The 16,334-nt window shown below is 37.3% G+C and overlaps 2 protein-coding genes across 2 annotated transcripts in view; both read left to right on the top strand.

Moving 5' to 3' along the window:
• Window positions 1-8,371, top strand: part of LOC140953002 (uncharacterized) — a 33,100-nt gene extending 24,729 nt beyond the window's left edge. The window contains exons 2-6 of the mRNA XM_073402474.1: window positions 1,454-1,576; window positions 5,287-5,427; window positions 6,262-6,363; window positions 6,659-6,802; window positions 7,204-8,371. Of these exons, the coding sequence (XP_073258575.1) occupies window positions 1,472-1,576; window positions 5,287-5,427; window positions 6,262-6,363; window positions 6,659-6,802; window positions 7,204-7,326 (615 nt within the window). The 5' untranslated portion in view covers window positions 1,454-1,471 and the 3' untranslated portion in view covers window positions 7,327-8,371. The remainder of the gene's footprint in view (window positions 1-1,453; window positions 1,577-5,286; window positions 5,428-6,261; window positions 6,364-6,658; window positions 6,803-7,203) is intronic.
• Window positions 8,372-9,512: 1,141 nt separating this feature from the next.
• LOC140953000 (SKA complex subunit 2-like) lies at window positions 9,513-16,287 on the top strand. Its single transcript, XM_073402472.1, has 10 exons — window positions 9,513-9,560; window positions 10,299-10,388; window positions 11,354-11,449; window positions 11,995-12,075; window positions 12,269-12,329; window positions 12,428-12,517; window positions 12,654-12,772; window positions 13,373-13,416; window positions 13,626-13,701; window positions 14,918-16,287. The coding sequence occupies exons 1-10, from the start codon at window positions 9,519-9,521 to the stop codon at window positions 14,975-14,977; spliced, it is 759 nt and encodes a 252-aa protein (XP_073258573.1). The 5' UTR covers window positions 9,513-9,518; the 3' UTR covers window positions 14,978-16,287.
• The last annotated feature ends 47 nt before the right edge of the window (window positions 16,288-16,334 follow it).

Below are 16,334 nucleotides of genomic sequence, written 5' to 3'. Positions count from 1 at the left end.
AATAGGTCCATGACTTGTAAGGGAGCAAATTTAGAGAATGCTAATCTTGAAGCATTTAAGATTTCTTTTCTGTCATTCTTCAGTTATCGCTAGGATTCTTCTTTTTTATCAGTTCGATGATTTTGAAAGAAAAACTTGTAAACTTGAGACAAACAACAACAACGAACAAATGAATGCAAGAAAAACATTCCGGCTGGTCGGCTTTATCAGTTTTTATCACAGAAAAATATTGATGTAATCAAAGATGTCACATTAAGACTCAGACAGTCCTGTATTGACACTAAATTAAATTTTATGAACAGTTTAACACTTCATACACTATTTGACCCAGTATCAGTGTATCAGTACAAAAATATTACGCACTGTACAACGTTTCAAGGCAACCAACTGTATATTGACTATCTTGGAAGAAGAGAGAGACTGAACTTTTAAAGCATATCTGCTAGACTTCTTCTGTTTACGTTGATCTATAAGATCTCCTAGGCAAATGTTCAGAAGAGGAAATGTTTGCCTTAGATCTCGCGATTCTCACCTATTGCGAAAAAAAATATATAAAAAACCAAATATTTACCCGAAGAGAATCCGATTGGCCTAAGAAAAGTGTGGATTTGTTTATAGAAAAAACAGTCTTTCAGTTCAATGGGGGTGTTTTTTCGGGTGGACGCTTCAATTAACACAACTCTTTTTTTAAAGAATGTTTAATCAGGGGCTGACAGTTTTTGCAAAATGTTACTGTTTTTTTCTAAACTTCTTGAGGGCAAGTCTTTTAATGAAGTTTACATTTCAACGGCTAAACCCCAGCGCTATGCACCTTTTCATAACTTGTTGTCACGATTTCGTGATAATGCCCGAATGTTGACAAGTACGTCAATAGTGCGAAATCCTTGCATGCTAACTAAAAAAAAAACTAAATGCCAACACGTCTCATCTCCTTTCAGCAAAGGTCCAGAGTGAGAACATGCTGATTGAAAAACGCGTGTCGTTGCTTTGAACCGCTCGTGTTCGCAATTTCCGTTGACAACAAGCCGACGGTCGTCATCCTTAATGATCTTGTTATGCCAAATATTGATTGAATACCACTTGAAATCCACTTTGCACCTAACAGAAAAGCCTTAAGTCATGCAATTTACCCTTGCTGACCACGTAAGAGAGCAAAACCCTTAACTGTGCCTTTGCAAGTTAATGACACTTGCCAATGTATTCCCTGCGATCTTGCCCCATTTCCAGCGTTATTTTTTCCATATGAGGTGTTCACAAAGAATGTCAGATTACACCTGTCACCGCTAAGGAGTTAAAGAGCTTGACCCTCTGTATATTTGTGGCTTATCCCTGCCATCGGGAGTAAAGTTGTATTCTAAGTAAATTCAAATATGTCAATTGCGACAATGATGAGGGTCAAAATAGGGTGTTGTCTCGGGCAATTAATAAATACTGCCCGTACCTTTTGTTTCAGTTTAGAAAAAGGTCTGCCATGAAGACGTCGAAAACTCTATTTTGCCTGATGCTTTTCACCCTGGTTGTCTTGAATGAGGGCAGACCAGCTCGAAATAACAGTCGACACGGACAGCAAGTTCACGTAAGTTGCTTTCACTTATTTATCAATTTATTTTATGATTATAATAGCGACTTAAATTTACTAAGTTTGACGTATTTTCTTCACTAAAAACATATAAATACACTGTCGTAATAACATAACAATTTCCTTTTGCTTTTCTTTTTCGCAAAATATCTGCTCGAAAGTTGCTCGTTTCTTGCCGACTGCCTGTTAAGTTTCTATATGCTTGCCCGCGGCTCACATTCTCGTTTAACTGTTGGTCGTATCGTGTATTAATTTTGGAAACTTACGCTCTTCGTAGAGAGCTTATTGTTGCTTCACAAAAGACTACTCTACTCTGTTTCTGTCTCGTTTATCTTCGCTTCTGAATTACAATCAATAAAACACAACTGCTCTTTATACTTCCTCAAAAGCTGATAGAAAAAAATTGATGAAGAGGCCATTCTTCTAAAAGGTCAACATGAATAAAATTAAGAAGTTTGTTGGTTTTATACTTCTGTGCCCAGGAAAGACTTCAAAGCGTTTTGAAATACCCTTTCGGTCGTTTTTACCAGAAACCGGCCAATTTTGTCTTGATTTTCCTATAACAGTACTTAAGAAGCAAAGTCACGTTTTTTTAACTTTGACCTTAGTCTATTGAAGTCATGGCTCAGCGGGTACACCCATCTTTTGTCAATTTCAAATGAGCGTTTGAAGGGAATCAGGAACTTTTGTGTTCTGTGTGTTGATCATACCAACAGTATGAATAATTCTTCCACGATATTGCCTAGCTAAATGCTACTTTACACTGACTTTCAGTAGAGAGAAAATAAGAAAAGACACTTTTTTTCTTCCATCAAAGAACACTTATTCATACGTCACATTTTTATACAGCTTTCCATAACTCAGTAAAAGAGCCGTTTTAGTGTTTCAGCTTCAGCCAGTCTTACTGGTTATTAGGGTCTAGTTTAGGTGCCCATTAGAATAGAGTTGGAACTTCCGTGTCTGCCGAGGAAATCCGAAATTCTGTGCAAGTGCCAAATTATATAATCAACTTGAGCATTAATTCTACTTGTGCTACCGGAGGTTTTAAGGAGAGAGGTCACGTTTTTTAAATCGTTTTTTGAGGAACAGAACAGGTTTTTCAAGTTCCGATCTTTCTTTGGCCAGCCTACGTTCACGGTAACTTAACATTTTTTAAGAAGGGGGTTTTGATTTTCTAGCCTACCGCCAGAGAAAAAAAGAATAGGTCATAAATATCTGGTGAGGGATGGTAATTGGAAAAAAAAATGATTCCCCACTAATGTTACTTGTCATTTATACTTGTAAAAAGGTGCTCCTTGTATGGGAAGGTAGTACAATGTAAACCTGTGGTTAAATTAATGCTGGTGGACAGGTCACCCGTATGTCTAAGCCGTGGATTGACGGCGTAAAATATTAAACAAGAGAAGGAATACTTTTTCAAATTTTTAAACGTTGGCAAATGCGGTTTAAAATCAAAGCGTGGAGCAGCCGAGACACGAGATTCAAAAGAACTCGACTAAAGTTTCTGTGTATAGCAGATGAGACAAAAAATCTCTCGAGTGTTTGATGGACCTTAACTTCCGCTTGTGACGTAATATTATTCGACAATTCTGTGATTATTAAGATTGCACTTGCAGTTCGGACTTCCTCTCTTTTTTCCTCATGAACATATATTCATTAAAGCGTACCACTCAGAAAGGACGACATTTAAATGTAACCTTCGAAGCAAAGCTCGTGGTACGTCTAACTTAAGAATTCTGTGCACGTCGAGATCCTACAGTGGTAAATTTTTAAATGAAAGTGAAGGACCATTTCTTTCCAGTGGTACAAGTGCACATTTAAGACATTCATGCTGGCTTTCAGTTTTTGTATCTATCGATGTTAGACCCCCACCCTTATTGTGGCATAACAATGGACAAGCATAAGCCATGCACATAATATTTTGAGGAACACTTCACTGTAGTGTAGTTAATATGCTCAAGTTTTTTTTTATATTATCGAACTTCTTTTTATAGCGGAATTGTCGTGCTTTCGAGAGAGGACGATTTTAATTAAGAGGAAAGGATTACGTGTCCAAGGTGATCAATGACAGATTCTGTTAGCGCGGAGCTCTTAACATACCACCTTCTTCAGCATTAAACAAAGAGACTTTCTAACCAGTTTCTCCAGCCTCCAATTTCTAGCAGATCTCCTTACAGTTCAGTTTTGATCCATTTTTTAGCCAGTTCATCGAATCTTTGTATTTCTGCGTTGTATTGAGGGCTCGAAAAGAGATGGGGGAGGGGGTGGCGAGGTGGGGTCAGTCAGTGTGGTTCGAGATGTGCCGCTTTCTGGGGAGTAATTTTAACTTCTGACCCTGATTGTTCAAACACTGAACAGCGCTATCCACCGGATAAAAATCTATTCAGTGGATAACGCAATTGGTTTCCGTTATACTTATCCATCGGATAACACTGTCCAACGTTTGAAAAAAGGTCATATAGGTTTATAAGACGACGGGATGCCTAGAAAAAGCTCTGGACATTTTTCAACACAATTGCCTGCAGAGGAGCTAAAAAACTTTCATTTGCAAGTGGGAATAGTTATGGCTGAATTGCATTTCCTGTTTGGAAGTAATATTAATGATGCTCAATTATCAGTGTAATGTGAAAGCAAATGCGAATTACAGGTATTAACCTGGGACTGCGTTTGCTTGCTTGAAAGTGCCTAAGATGTGGTCCATCGATCGTTGGCCACAGTTTAGACTGTGATGGAGAGGTGGTTCTATGTGAACTGCTCCCCCGTTAACAAGAAAGAAATATATTATTAGGCCAGCTGCAAAACATTCCCTCTTGCCGCAAAATCATTTGCGTGGCTTTTTCCTGTAAACAGAAGAAGAGAACACCGACAGTGTCCTTCAGCTTAGCTCTTTTTCACCTTGGGTCGAATGAATATCGTACCTTGTCAATACTCAAATAACTTGGCACAACCTAACCTTCTTTCTCTTTTCATCGCTTGTTTCGGTATTAAAACCATTATAACCCCCCAAGAGCGTCCTGAAGTGCCATGCAGATATTTGAGAGAAGGTACTTTGGTATTTTTGCATCCGGTGAATGAATAGCATAAGTGCTTCAGCCCACACAGGCGTAAGCTATACTAAGATTCATTGTTCAAAAGACGTGTCACTTAAGCAGTTATATTACACATGTATAATGGTTGTATTCATAGCTGTCACTACAACTGGTTTAAGTAACAGTCTACTAATATTATGCCCTTTATGTGGCTTAAGCTTAGGCCTTTCGCTCTCTGCTCTGCATAGGCTACCGCTGGGTACCCAACAAGAATAGCATAGCCTCCCCCCCACGACACAAAGTGGCCTCTTCTGAGGAGAGAGGGCCTTTCGTTAGCCTTTAAACTGGGCGTTGGCATTGTCGAGAATTAGGGAAGATGATCCCTCCCAATTAACCTATTTACAGTGGGACTAAAGCGCAAATTATAAACTTTCTTTATATTAAGAAGTGACTTCCGATATGCATTTCATCCCTTCTAACGGATGTTTACAGATGTACACCGATGTTTATGAGGGGCCAAGTAAAGTCGTTAGATGAAAAAATAAATATTATTACAGAGGCGTACTAAAAAGAAAATAATTAAATGAAGTAATACATCACGATTTTTAGTGTCTCTATAGAAAATATAGTGGAGGAAGATCTATTGTCAAAGTTGCTCCTTTATTTTTTAATTTTCAGTGCGCTAGAGTCAAGGGTCGGCGCTGTATGGAGGACGATGAATGTGCTTGCGTGAACCGCCATAATGGAACGCTGATCTGTAACTGGCAGAAAAAATGCAAGAGATCAGTGTTTCTTGATGATATCATAAGAAAGCAACCGGTGCGTGTTTAAATATGTCTGTTTTGTGTTTATATTAACTTGTATTCCTTTGGGTGGGCGCGTCGCATGGGTCTGAGTGCCCCCTTCGTGACTTTCCCTTATACTTCATTGAGTATTTATCGCTTTTGATAAACTGTGTATTACCCAATAAAGTAAGGTAAACTAAACTTAACTATTTTGATCAACAAAAAGTGGTTCTCAGTGGCTGGCGCACTGGATCATCTATGATTCTGATCCTACAGGGTGCTCGGCCGGTACACCCAGTGTATAAGAAGGAGTTGAAACAAATTTAAAACCGCCCGGTGTTCTCCTTAACTACCGTACCTACAGTTTCGATCCCCTCGTCCGGGTATTTTATATCAATACGATGCCTAATGAAGAAAGAGCCTGTACTTTCCGATGGGGGTGGATTATGTTAGGGGGAATTAGAAATGGTCTATATTTGCTATATGCTAGAGGCTGCTTACAGAAGGGAACTCATATTTACGTAACTGTGCTCACAATGTGGGTGGCTTCTCCTAACATGTTCTACAACTGGTACAGGATTTAATGGTTACGAAACCAATTGTGGAATTGCACACATTTTAGGCATCCTACTGATGAACAGTTACGACTTTTAGATATTTCGAGCAACAACAATTTGCCGTCTGTCCTCTTTGAAGTGGTAGTATCATACATGAAATCAAAGGGCCGTACAATAATTTCAAATTACCGTTTGATATCAAGGAAGTGATATGAGCCATTGCCACAGTGCTAAGCAGCTGGTGAGAACATCAATTAAGGTAACACTGAATTGCCTTGCCTTTATCTAACCAACAGTGCTCTTTTTCTCAGTGCCACGGGGTGTTCAAGAGAACCTGTGAAGTACATGACGATTGTCCATGCAGCGAAAAACCTTTAATCTGTGAAGATCGCGAATGTGTAAAGGCAAAAAAGGTAAGCCAAGGTGAGGGTGTGGTGGAGTGACGCCGCAAAAGCAAATTATTGAATGACACCGCGCCCCGTTTATGAATCTCTCGTAGCTCGGATGTGTTTTTTCCCAACCTCGCACGGAGCTAATTAAATTTTTCTCTTCGGGGGCGGGGGGGGGGGGGGGGTAGTTTTTCTTCCTCTTTTCCTTTTTTTTAATGCAGTCGTAGTGAACTTAAAAAAAGCTAGGGCCAGTAGATATGGAGACACATTTTACACAACTGATTGTATTTAATGAAAGGCTGGTTAACATTTCTTTTAGTGCTTTATAGTTGAGGGCCGGAACTGTAGTAAAGACTCAGAATGTGTATGCGTGAACCACCATAATGCCAAAGAGACGCTTACCTGCAATAGTGAAAACAGATGCGAGAGACAAAGTCCTCATCATATCATGTCACTTCAACCAGTAAGTTGAATATCACAACATATTGACACTTGTTTAAGGCCAGGTAGTTCGACTTTGGAGGAATAAATAAAAGATAGTTTTACAAAAGTCAGTCCTGGCTATCAACTGATTTATGTTTGCTTTAGTTAGAATTTCAAGCGACACTGCTATCAACGGGAGTTAACCTACAAAACTATTCACGAGACTTTCATTTTTCCGTGTCGGCTTAGTATAAAGGAAAAAAAAACGACATTATGACCGGAACAGTAACTACTGGAAACAATCCCTAAAAATAAAATCTATTGATCTTCAAAGAAACCTTCCTCGTCAGTATCTTATGTATGAAATATGTATAGAGTAAGGAGTGGGAAAACCTTTTTTATCATGGTTTGGCTCACTCGTGTGCGTTTGTTTTGTTTCAGTGCCCTGGAGTGTTCAAGCGTCTCTGTAAAGTAAATTCAGATTGCCCGTGTAGTGAACACCCGTTAATATGTGAAAATCGCGAATGTGTCAAAGCGCTACAAAGGTTTAAGAAGGCATACTGACACTGAGGAAGACTGGGAAGGACAATGACTGTCAAAGAGATACACCTTCGGCTTTCCCAGCTCTATAAAGAATGGAAGACTGAGTCACAATTAATTTATTATTTTACAAGTGAATTTTCCCGCTGAAGGGGATGCCTGTAGAACGTGTACAGGCGTGAGGACTTTAAAAGCCAAGCCATATTTGAGAAGACTCAGTAATCATGCGGATACCAAAGACGACGTCCCAGCCATCTTGAACGAGAACGGAACTGGGTCGGGTTTACTTTCGCAAAGACTTCTGGGACTGTTACTGGGGACACGGAAAAGTTGGTAAATTGTTTTAGAGTTGAATTCTAATGGATTGTACCAAAGTTGAGGAAAAGAAAAGGAGAGTTGTTGTCTTATTTTCCCGTCTTCGACAGAACGTGAAATTAGGCACTTTCACGTTGTAGTCGAAGCAACGACGGCTAAGAAATGTACAAAAAGGCGTGATGCACGTGCAAAGTTGTTGTTTTGCCAATATAAACCTATTGCTTTTTTGCCGTTCTCGTTGCCGTCACCGTCGTCGTTGCTTAAGCTCCCTAATAGCTGAACGGTGTGTCCCCAGTAAGTCTTTGCGAAAGCTAACTCGATAGATAGATAGATTTTTGTTGATATTAAACAACAAATATAGAATTGTATGGGAATATTCTAGCGAGGAAGATTGACCATTTTTATCGAACTGGGTAATCGCGGTGAAAGAGTAAAGTATTTTCCACTAATATAATAGCAGCAAGAGAGGAGTTGTAGTATAGCTTCTGGAAGCTTACACGCAAGCAAGCTAGTCTAGGCTTTCTTGTGCCCTCGCTCGGAAGGCTCCTGGTGTAGGTTATTTTCCGTATTCAGTATTTTGGACTTACAACATGCACTGCATTTCGTTTTGTATATAATACAAGTCACTCAAGCGTTCGTCCATTGTACAATGTTTATGAAATTAATATTATAATATAAGTATTAGAAATAAAAGAAACGAACAAGTCTGAGAACGAAAACTATTGTGATTTCCTCGAACTCGTTGAAGCCGGAAACACTTCTGCAACAGGCGCTTTAGTTCGAAGCGTATTGCGAGACGACGCGCGTGATTACCTGGAGCAGCGAAGTTCGAAGCATTCTCGGGAAGGCATTCTGGAAAGGAAAATCTGCGACATTCAAGTTCCCAATAATGCAATTTGTTTTCTCACAAAATTTTGCTTTAGTTTTGTTTTTAGTCTCTCAAGGTACAATTGTTAGTTCCAAGAGAAATCGGAAACAATACTTGTGCAAGAAAAGAAATGTGGAGAAAAGAAATTTCATTATGGGGAACGTTAGCCTGTTCCAGGCGTCCAGATACGGTAGAGCGCGGCGGTAAGTGGGCAGCGAGTTAAGCTGTACCTATCTGAACGCCTGGAACAGGCTAGGGGAACATAAGAGTCGCAAATCGGCTGACTTTACAGAGGGCGATGTTGTAAGGGCCAACATTGACTGGCCCAACCACAAAGTGAAAGAGACGCTTGGCAAAAGGTATTTGCTTCGAATTTTGATTGGTTCAGTCAGCTTAGCTTCACCATCAGGATCTAGATAACAGAGGACATAATGACGTCATTAACGAATGACGAACATGTGAAAGTGACGCAATCATGACGAAGTATTTACACAATTTGATTACAGGGGAACTGTTACAGGCAGTAGGGCTACCACACATGAACGGCTAGTTTTCTAAAGATCTTGAGAAATCTTGCTATTTTTGCCGCAGAATATTTTCTTGTCAAAAACAAGTTTTGGTATAATCCTCTGAAGTAACCCTTTAAACTTAAGTAGACGCAACAGAAGTGGCTGGATTTGAAATTAAAATATAATAAGGAACCCATATTTCAGGTTTAAACATTAGGACCGTCGCACACTTTCTTCCGTGGCCACTGCGTCTTGACGACTTGAAATCAGAAGACTTATCCGTTCTAAACTCACTACTAATGGAAACTCAGAGCTAATCAACTGTAGCGGAGCACCACGATTGCCAGTAAATTACTTTCCTAAGGGGGTGGGTGCCATCTAATAATGGGCCTTTTCGCAGGAAATTTTTTCTTTAATCAACCCTCCCTGAAAAGCTAAACGGAAGGTCTCGTCAAAACGGTGATAGGTCCTGGGTCCAAGTAGTATTTTTCGTGTGTCGTACACAACGGGTGGTTGAATTGCAAATGGTTGACATGGAGCCTGCGGTAGACAAGCTTGAAGCCTTGGTAATATCAGCTTTTTTTTCTCTTACTTCCACTCGATCCCTCTTGAAACACAAATTTTATGCTCATTATACTGTCAATTCGCTTTCTGTTCCTCTGTGTTCTGTTAATACAAATACAAAAAGTTGTTTTTGCTTGAGACAGTTTTTGGCGCCAAATACAAAAAAATTTAAGTTGAAAAGTAAACGTGCCCTAATATACATATGGATCCTTATGGTTGCACTGGAGTCTTTCCTCCCGGAAATTCTTTTCCTTGCTGGAATTTATGCAAAAGTAACAATAATTTGAACTGTTAATTAAAACATTCTGTTGTAATCAATGTATTGTATCATCCCAAGAAATGTACAAGCTGAATGTAGCAAATTTTGCTGCATCTCTGAATCTAAATTAAAACATTCTGCTGTAATCAATGTATTGTAGTATTGCAAGAAATGGACAAGCTGAATGTAGCAAATTTTGCTTTATTTCTGAATCAGAAATCTTCAAAATTTGAAGGTTTTATGTTCTGTTGTTTATCCACTGTCATCTATGCTTTGTTATACTTATTAATTTTTCAGTTTCAACACATACAACATAACCCGAATTTTGCTTAAACAGTTGTCCTACATTATTTGAATTATTCTCATTACTCTGTCATTTTCAAGCATCCATTCTTGCACATGTTTTTAATTATGTTAAACAAGACACTTCCATCACCTACATCATCAATTTGTATTGGTTGTCTTTCTCTGAATTACACAGTTTCAGAAGGCTGAGTCAGACCTGAACTACATCTCCCTCAGACTGGAGACAGAGTTCTCTCAGCAGTTTTCAGAAAGTTGTCAAGATGAAGTATGTTGATGATATAACCTGTAATCAATTACATTTACAGAGCTCAAACTAATTTTCAGATGGTGGCCGGACATGATGACTGGCCAGACAAATTTTTGCTTAGTCAAGATTCATTTTCTGACCGGTCAAAAAATTGGAACAAAAGTGAACTAATCCTTTTGTAATATGATCTTAATGAATGTGATTGCATAAGTTTTACAGAGAGACAAAAATATCTAAGATTTACAGGTGAGGATTTGGGTATTTACTAAAGAATAAGAGTTTGCATCATCTTTCCATGTGACCAGCGAGTGGAGCTTTTGGCCTGTCAAGACCCCACTCTGGCTTGACATTGTCAATTGACCAGCCAGTACTCTAAGCCCTGCATTTATGTAGTTGAGGATGTACAGTGTAACTGTGATTAAACATTAATGATTAAAGATACAATTTTGCAGAATATACTTAGAAAAAATGTGCAGTCAAACAAAAAAACAACAACAACAACAACAATAAAAAACAAGCACACCAATAACAATCAAACAGTACAGGGAAAATGTCAGTCTGATGAAAGATCCTGTGCTGTGTGGATGATCTGAATTATATACTGCCCACAGAACTAAGGCTGGGCTACAGTTTTCATGCACTGAAAATTTTGGGTTAATTAAAGATCAAGGATTAACCTAGTTCTCAGATAAACTGGGGGTACCTGGATCACACTTCCTTGTGCCTAAGATCTTCTGAGAATCAAGCTGTTCTAACCTTATGAAATTAATCCATTTAAACATTATTGAAGCCTCATCTTACATTGATATCCCTTTCAAAGATATCATAATCTAATTGATTTGATGAATATGATGACACATTTATTTCAAAATATTTTGTAATCTACTTCAGTCAATCCTTTTTTTGAGGTATTGGTTGCAGGAAGCAACTGATTCATTTCCTTTAAAGGTATTAAGATTTAATGGTTTTAATATATTATTCAGCTGAATCCCATCAAACTGTTGAAGAGGATAAATCAAGCCAAACAACGATTTAAGAGCCTTTCTGAAGAAGCATCCTGCATTTGCTCTAAACAGGAGGTACAGTCTTTGAATACAGGGTGCATTTGACTGAAATAATCCTAATAGAATTAGTAGACGCTCTTTTGAAAAATAGGTCAAAGGGGGACGACCTCTCTCCATGTATGTCATATATCAATCGAAAGAAAATTATGAAAGAAATATAACTTCTTCATATTAAGTCTCGTGATTGTTAGTACAGTGGTGTAACCTGGCAAAGTTTAGTAAAAAAAGTTGACCACTTCTGTACATTCAGAGACAGTAACAGCTGGGTGACATATTTAAGTTTATACCCCGATATATAGTGCCCTCTGTTAATAATATTTTTATTTGTTTTGTAGCAATAAAATGGTATGTTTGTATTTTGAAATTATTCTAAGTTTGTCAAAGTATAAAATTTTGTTTATAAAAATTAATTTACATTTTTATTTTTAGAGTCAATGATTGTCAATGACACCAAATAGTTACACTCATCTTGTCATCACTCATCTTGTCTTCACCCAAATCTTAAAATTTTGGGTTAAATAAGTGCATGCTTGTAATTTATATTGTGATTGTTTTAATAGGAAATCAAAGACGTTCTTACGGATCAAATGCTGGCTTGCCAGGATCTTTTACGTCAATTGCAAAAGTGTGCTGGACTCTCAGTAGGTTTACTTAGTCTAACATGTCATCTATTATAAAAGATTTTCAAAGGTTCATTGATACAAAATTATTTCATAACTGAGAAACAGTAACACAGTGACTCAATATTATTGTAACTAGTACAATACTTTAAATTTCAATTTCTAGAAAAAGGTATAAATTTTTTAACTCTTTCTTACTCTTTTGCCTTATCAGGTTTTAGATTCAAACGCTGATGAGCAGTTTTTGAGAGCACTAGAAACACGTTTAAGAATAGGTATGTAAATGCAGAAATCAAACTGATATGATGTACCAAGTCTTGTAGTCTTTGCCATTTGTCTTTGATCAATTTAAGATTTCATGTTGTTTAAATAGACACAACAAGTTCAGAACAGAGTGTCCATGATGAAGACAAAGAGAACAATACATCCGTTGATCAAACTAGAGGAAAACAACCTCAACTAGGTACTGCAGTTTTTATACAAAACCATGTACATGCAAGAGATACAAATTAATGTAAAATACAATTGATGCATCTATCAGTTTTTAAAATCTTAACACTCAATAACTTTGTTAATATACACGAATCATTTTGTTTCAGAAACTGTTACAAAACCTGTTTCAAGAGGAAGAAAGGAATTTATTGCAATAGATGAAAAAGAATTTCTGTCAGTGTCAGACCTTGTGCGAGGCCGAGTGAAACTGGCAGATGTCAACAAGGTATAGGTATCTAGCTGATGAATGGTTTCATATGCCAAACTGGAGTATCTTATTGGTACTTAATTTTGTGATTTTGGAGAGGCAGTATTTTGCGGGGTTTTATTTTTGCGATTAAAGCGTTCTCAACTTCATTTTATTTTTTGAAAAGTCTGAGCTTTTAGATAAACTGGAACATGAAGATTATAGCGAGATTCTATACTTCATGCGAAATCTTAGTTTATAAATTAATGTTTTTTCACAACAGAAGATACAGAATGAAACTTGCCAGGCAAATCACTAAATAATTTGTGAATTTGTTGATACATAATTATCATGGTGTTGTTATTAAATGTAGATTATTTTTTTCTGTGATTGAATTTTATATGGGTATTAAAATTCGCGTGTTTAAATTTCATGGGGATTCTTATTTTCCGGTCTTTAATTTTGCAATTTTTTTACAATCGCCAAAAAGGTTAACTTTAACTTTGCTTGAAACAAGACACCTCTAAATTCTCATTAATGACCCCCCAAAACAAGAAATATTCATGCTATAAATTCATTAAATCAAGGGTTGATTATTCTGTCATGTACTTATAGAGATTTGCAATTTTACTATTTTAGGTTTACGAGGTCCTTTTTCAACATTTTAAGAAAAACAAAAACAGGTACATGTATTGCTGTGTGTGTTTTGGTCAACACAGCACTGTTACTAAATATGATAGTTTTTACAATGAACGTTTAACATCATTACACACATTGATTTCCAAGTTACAGTACTGAATATATTATTCGTATTATTTACAATATTAATATTAATATTTTATATTTCTCACCAAACAAATTGACTGATTTTTTCTCCATTTTGAATAATTAGTTCTAGTCTCACTCCTAAAGAAATGACAAAAATGGGGCTCAAGGTAACTGGTGCAACTGGAGAAGCAAAATTAAAGGTAATCTTTTTCTGCCTGGCTTGCTGAATGAATAGAAATTAATGCAAAGTTCCAGAAAATAACCACTGATACCTCCCCATGACCGTCTAACCCTCTAGAAATTACCATCTTTTTGGTCTTTGAGACCCCTTCCTCCTCCTTCCAGTTCCTTACGTGGGGTGAGTATTTGGTGATTTAATTTACAGCACATTTTTATATCTTTGGCAAACAATTAATGATACGTCAAAGCTTATCATTATGTGAGAATCAATTTGAGAATGATACTTTTTTGCCTATTTTTATTCAGCTATGATACAGATCGGTAGGGATTGCATGCTACGCCTGTTATGTGTAGATATGCCATTTATACCAAAATTAATATGACTGTGTGAATACTGGTTGTATTCATGCGCACTTGGTTTTGTTAAAATGGTCGTCTCTTCTTACTCTAATATGTGTTTATTTAATAAGTGTATTATGTGTGACCCAGTATTTTTCATGTGGCCCTTCTAAAAATGTGTAAGTTAACATCAGGCCCCAGTTGTTCAAACGCTGGATAGTGCTATCCACTGGATAAATCACTATCCAGCAGATAAGTATTTAGGAAACCAATAATTATTATTATTATTGGTTTCCTAACTGGTTTCCCAAATACTTATCCGCTGCCTTATCCATTGGATAGAGATTTATCCATCGGATAGTGCTAGCCACCTTTTGAACACCTGGGACCAGAAGGTTCTGAGAAACACAGCTGGCAGCTAGAGGTTACCCTGAGTGCAGTGGTTTCTCTTGACTGGATGTTAAGTCTGGCCTGGAGAAACCACTGCTTGCTGTGTAGCTAGAGGTTTGCAAACCATTTGGCTAGGGTGACCAGGAGTAAAAATTATCCAGCTAAAGGTCAGTGCCAGACTACCATATTGCAAGTCCACTGACCACTCTGATCACTTGGCCATACAGCTGAATTCTTCCTCAGTGAGATATGAATCATTAGAAGGCACATTAAATCCTTAACCTTTACTATGGGAAAATCAGAGTTTCAAAATCATTAAAGATAATTATTTAACACTGTGGCCAAAATGGGCTTGGCATGCAGCAAAATTCAACTATTTGTGACAAACTTTTTTACAATGAGATCAACAATATTATTGTCGTCAAAGGCCTTTTGGCCTGGAGGTACATGTAATGAAAAGTAATGATCATAGCGTTATTTTTTGTCTCTGCTGGTTTTATTTTTCAGGTTCTCAGAGCATTGAAAGTCATCGAGATAAACAACAAGGGGGCTGTAAAGATGGCATGATAGTCAATGATATTTTGGTGTTCATTTTTAGAAAGCTTTTCATCTTTGAATAATTTTACTGGCCATTCACTATTATAGGTGAATCAGGTCATTTTATTTTTTTCTTAAGGGTATTTAGGCTTGTAAGCCCAAATGACTGTAACTGTATTTCTGTCAGATCTACCTACAATCCCAACTATTAGCTAGAGTAGCTGGGTATCTAACTTGCTGCCATAAAGGAGAGCTCAATTCTTTGCAGCAAACATTTAAGTTATCGTAAAGTCACTTTGTCATTCTCCTTCTCTTTTGGCAGATAGAAAAAGAGCCAGGGAGGAGAGGGGGATTGGTGCACTGGCCAATATCTACCACACCTGTAACTAAAATCTAGGGGGGACACTTTGGGCTTGGTAGCTTAGACCTCTAGAGGATGAGGACCACAGAAATGACATGCATTTCTTATGGACCCAAAGCAATGTGGGGCTCCTTTTTCCAAAATTGGGGAGATTTTCATGACTTTGTATTACTAGCAGTAAAGTGACATAAGCAAGAGAAAAAAATAATGATAATAAATATATAAAAATATATACTTGACACCAGGTAAGTATGGAACAGGATTCTAATACAATGTAACCCTGTAAAACTTAACATAATCCCAATACTTAGGAATTTTGTTATGCCAAGGTTCTGAAGTGTAGAAAGGCAGTTTCAGTTAAGGCTGCTTGATCTCTACTTTGAAGAGCAGAAGAGAGTAAATATTGTATCAACAGAATTCCTTAGAAGTTGTTAGTTTCCTTTGGGTTAACATCAAAAATAATTTCTACAGGTCTTGGACTACTCTGACATCCTTTTTTTCAAAAATAGTACTGCAAGTCAGTTATGGATTTGGAGGGTTTTGTTTTAACCTTTTTGGATACCATCCTACAAGAACACTGACTTCAACTAAAGCTATTCTATCTGTCCAGAAATGGAACATTCACATTATTTTACTAAAACAGACAAGCAGACATCATCTTTATACTGTAAATGAGTCAATAATTGATTCATCATTTGACAGTATAAAGAATAAGATTGGTGTAACTTTAGTTATAGACGTGAAGGAGTAATGCCCTGTGTAAAAATGCAGCACTTCAAGTGAGACTTCATCTACTAGTCTTGAGGAACTGTTTGTTTGTCTTGTCAACCCTTAAGTGGCCAACACTTAAGGATGCCAAATTGCAGACACTGTAAATATCCTTCAACACTACAGTATTGTGACATAAGTAATGAGTTTTAATAGTGTAGGACTGTCACTAACAGTTCCTGGGTATATGCGATCAGCAAGCAGGGAATTAAACAGCTAGGAAGGTCTTTTGAGTTCCATTTTCATCTTGTTTTCCAT

The sequence above is a fragment of the Porites lutea genome, chromosome 11, assembly GCF_958299795.1.
Source record: "Porites lutea chromosome 11, jaPorLute2.1, whole genome shotgun sequence".
In the NCBI taxonomy this organism is placed as follows: Eukaryota; Metazoa; Cnidaria; class Anthozoa; order Scleractinia; family Poritidae; genus Porites; species Porites lutea.
This window is presented reverse-complemented; position numbering and strand designations above follow the sequence as displayed.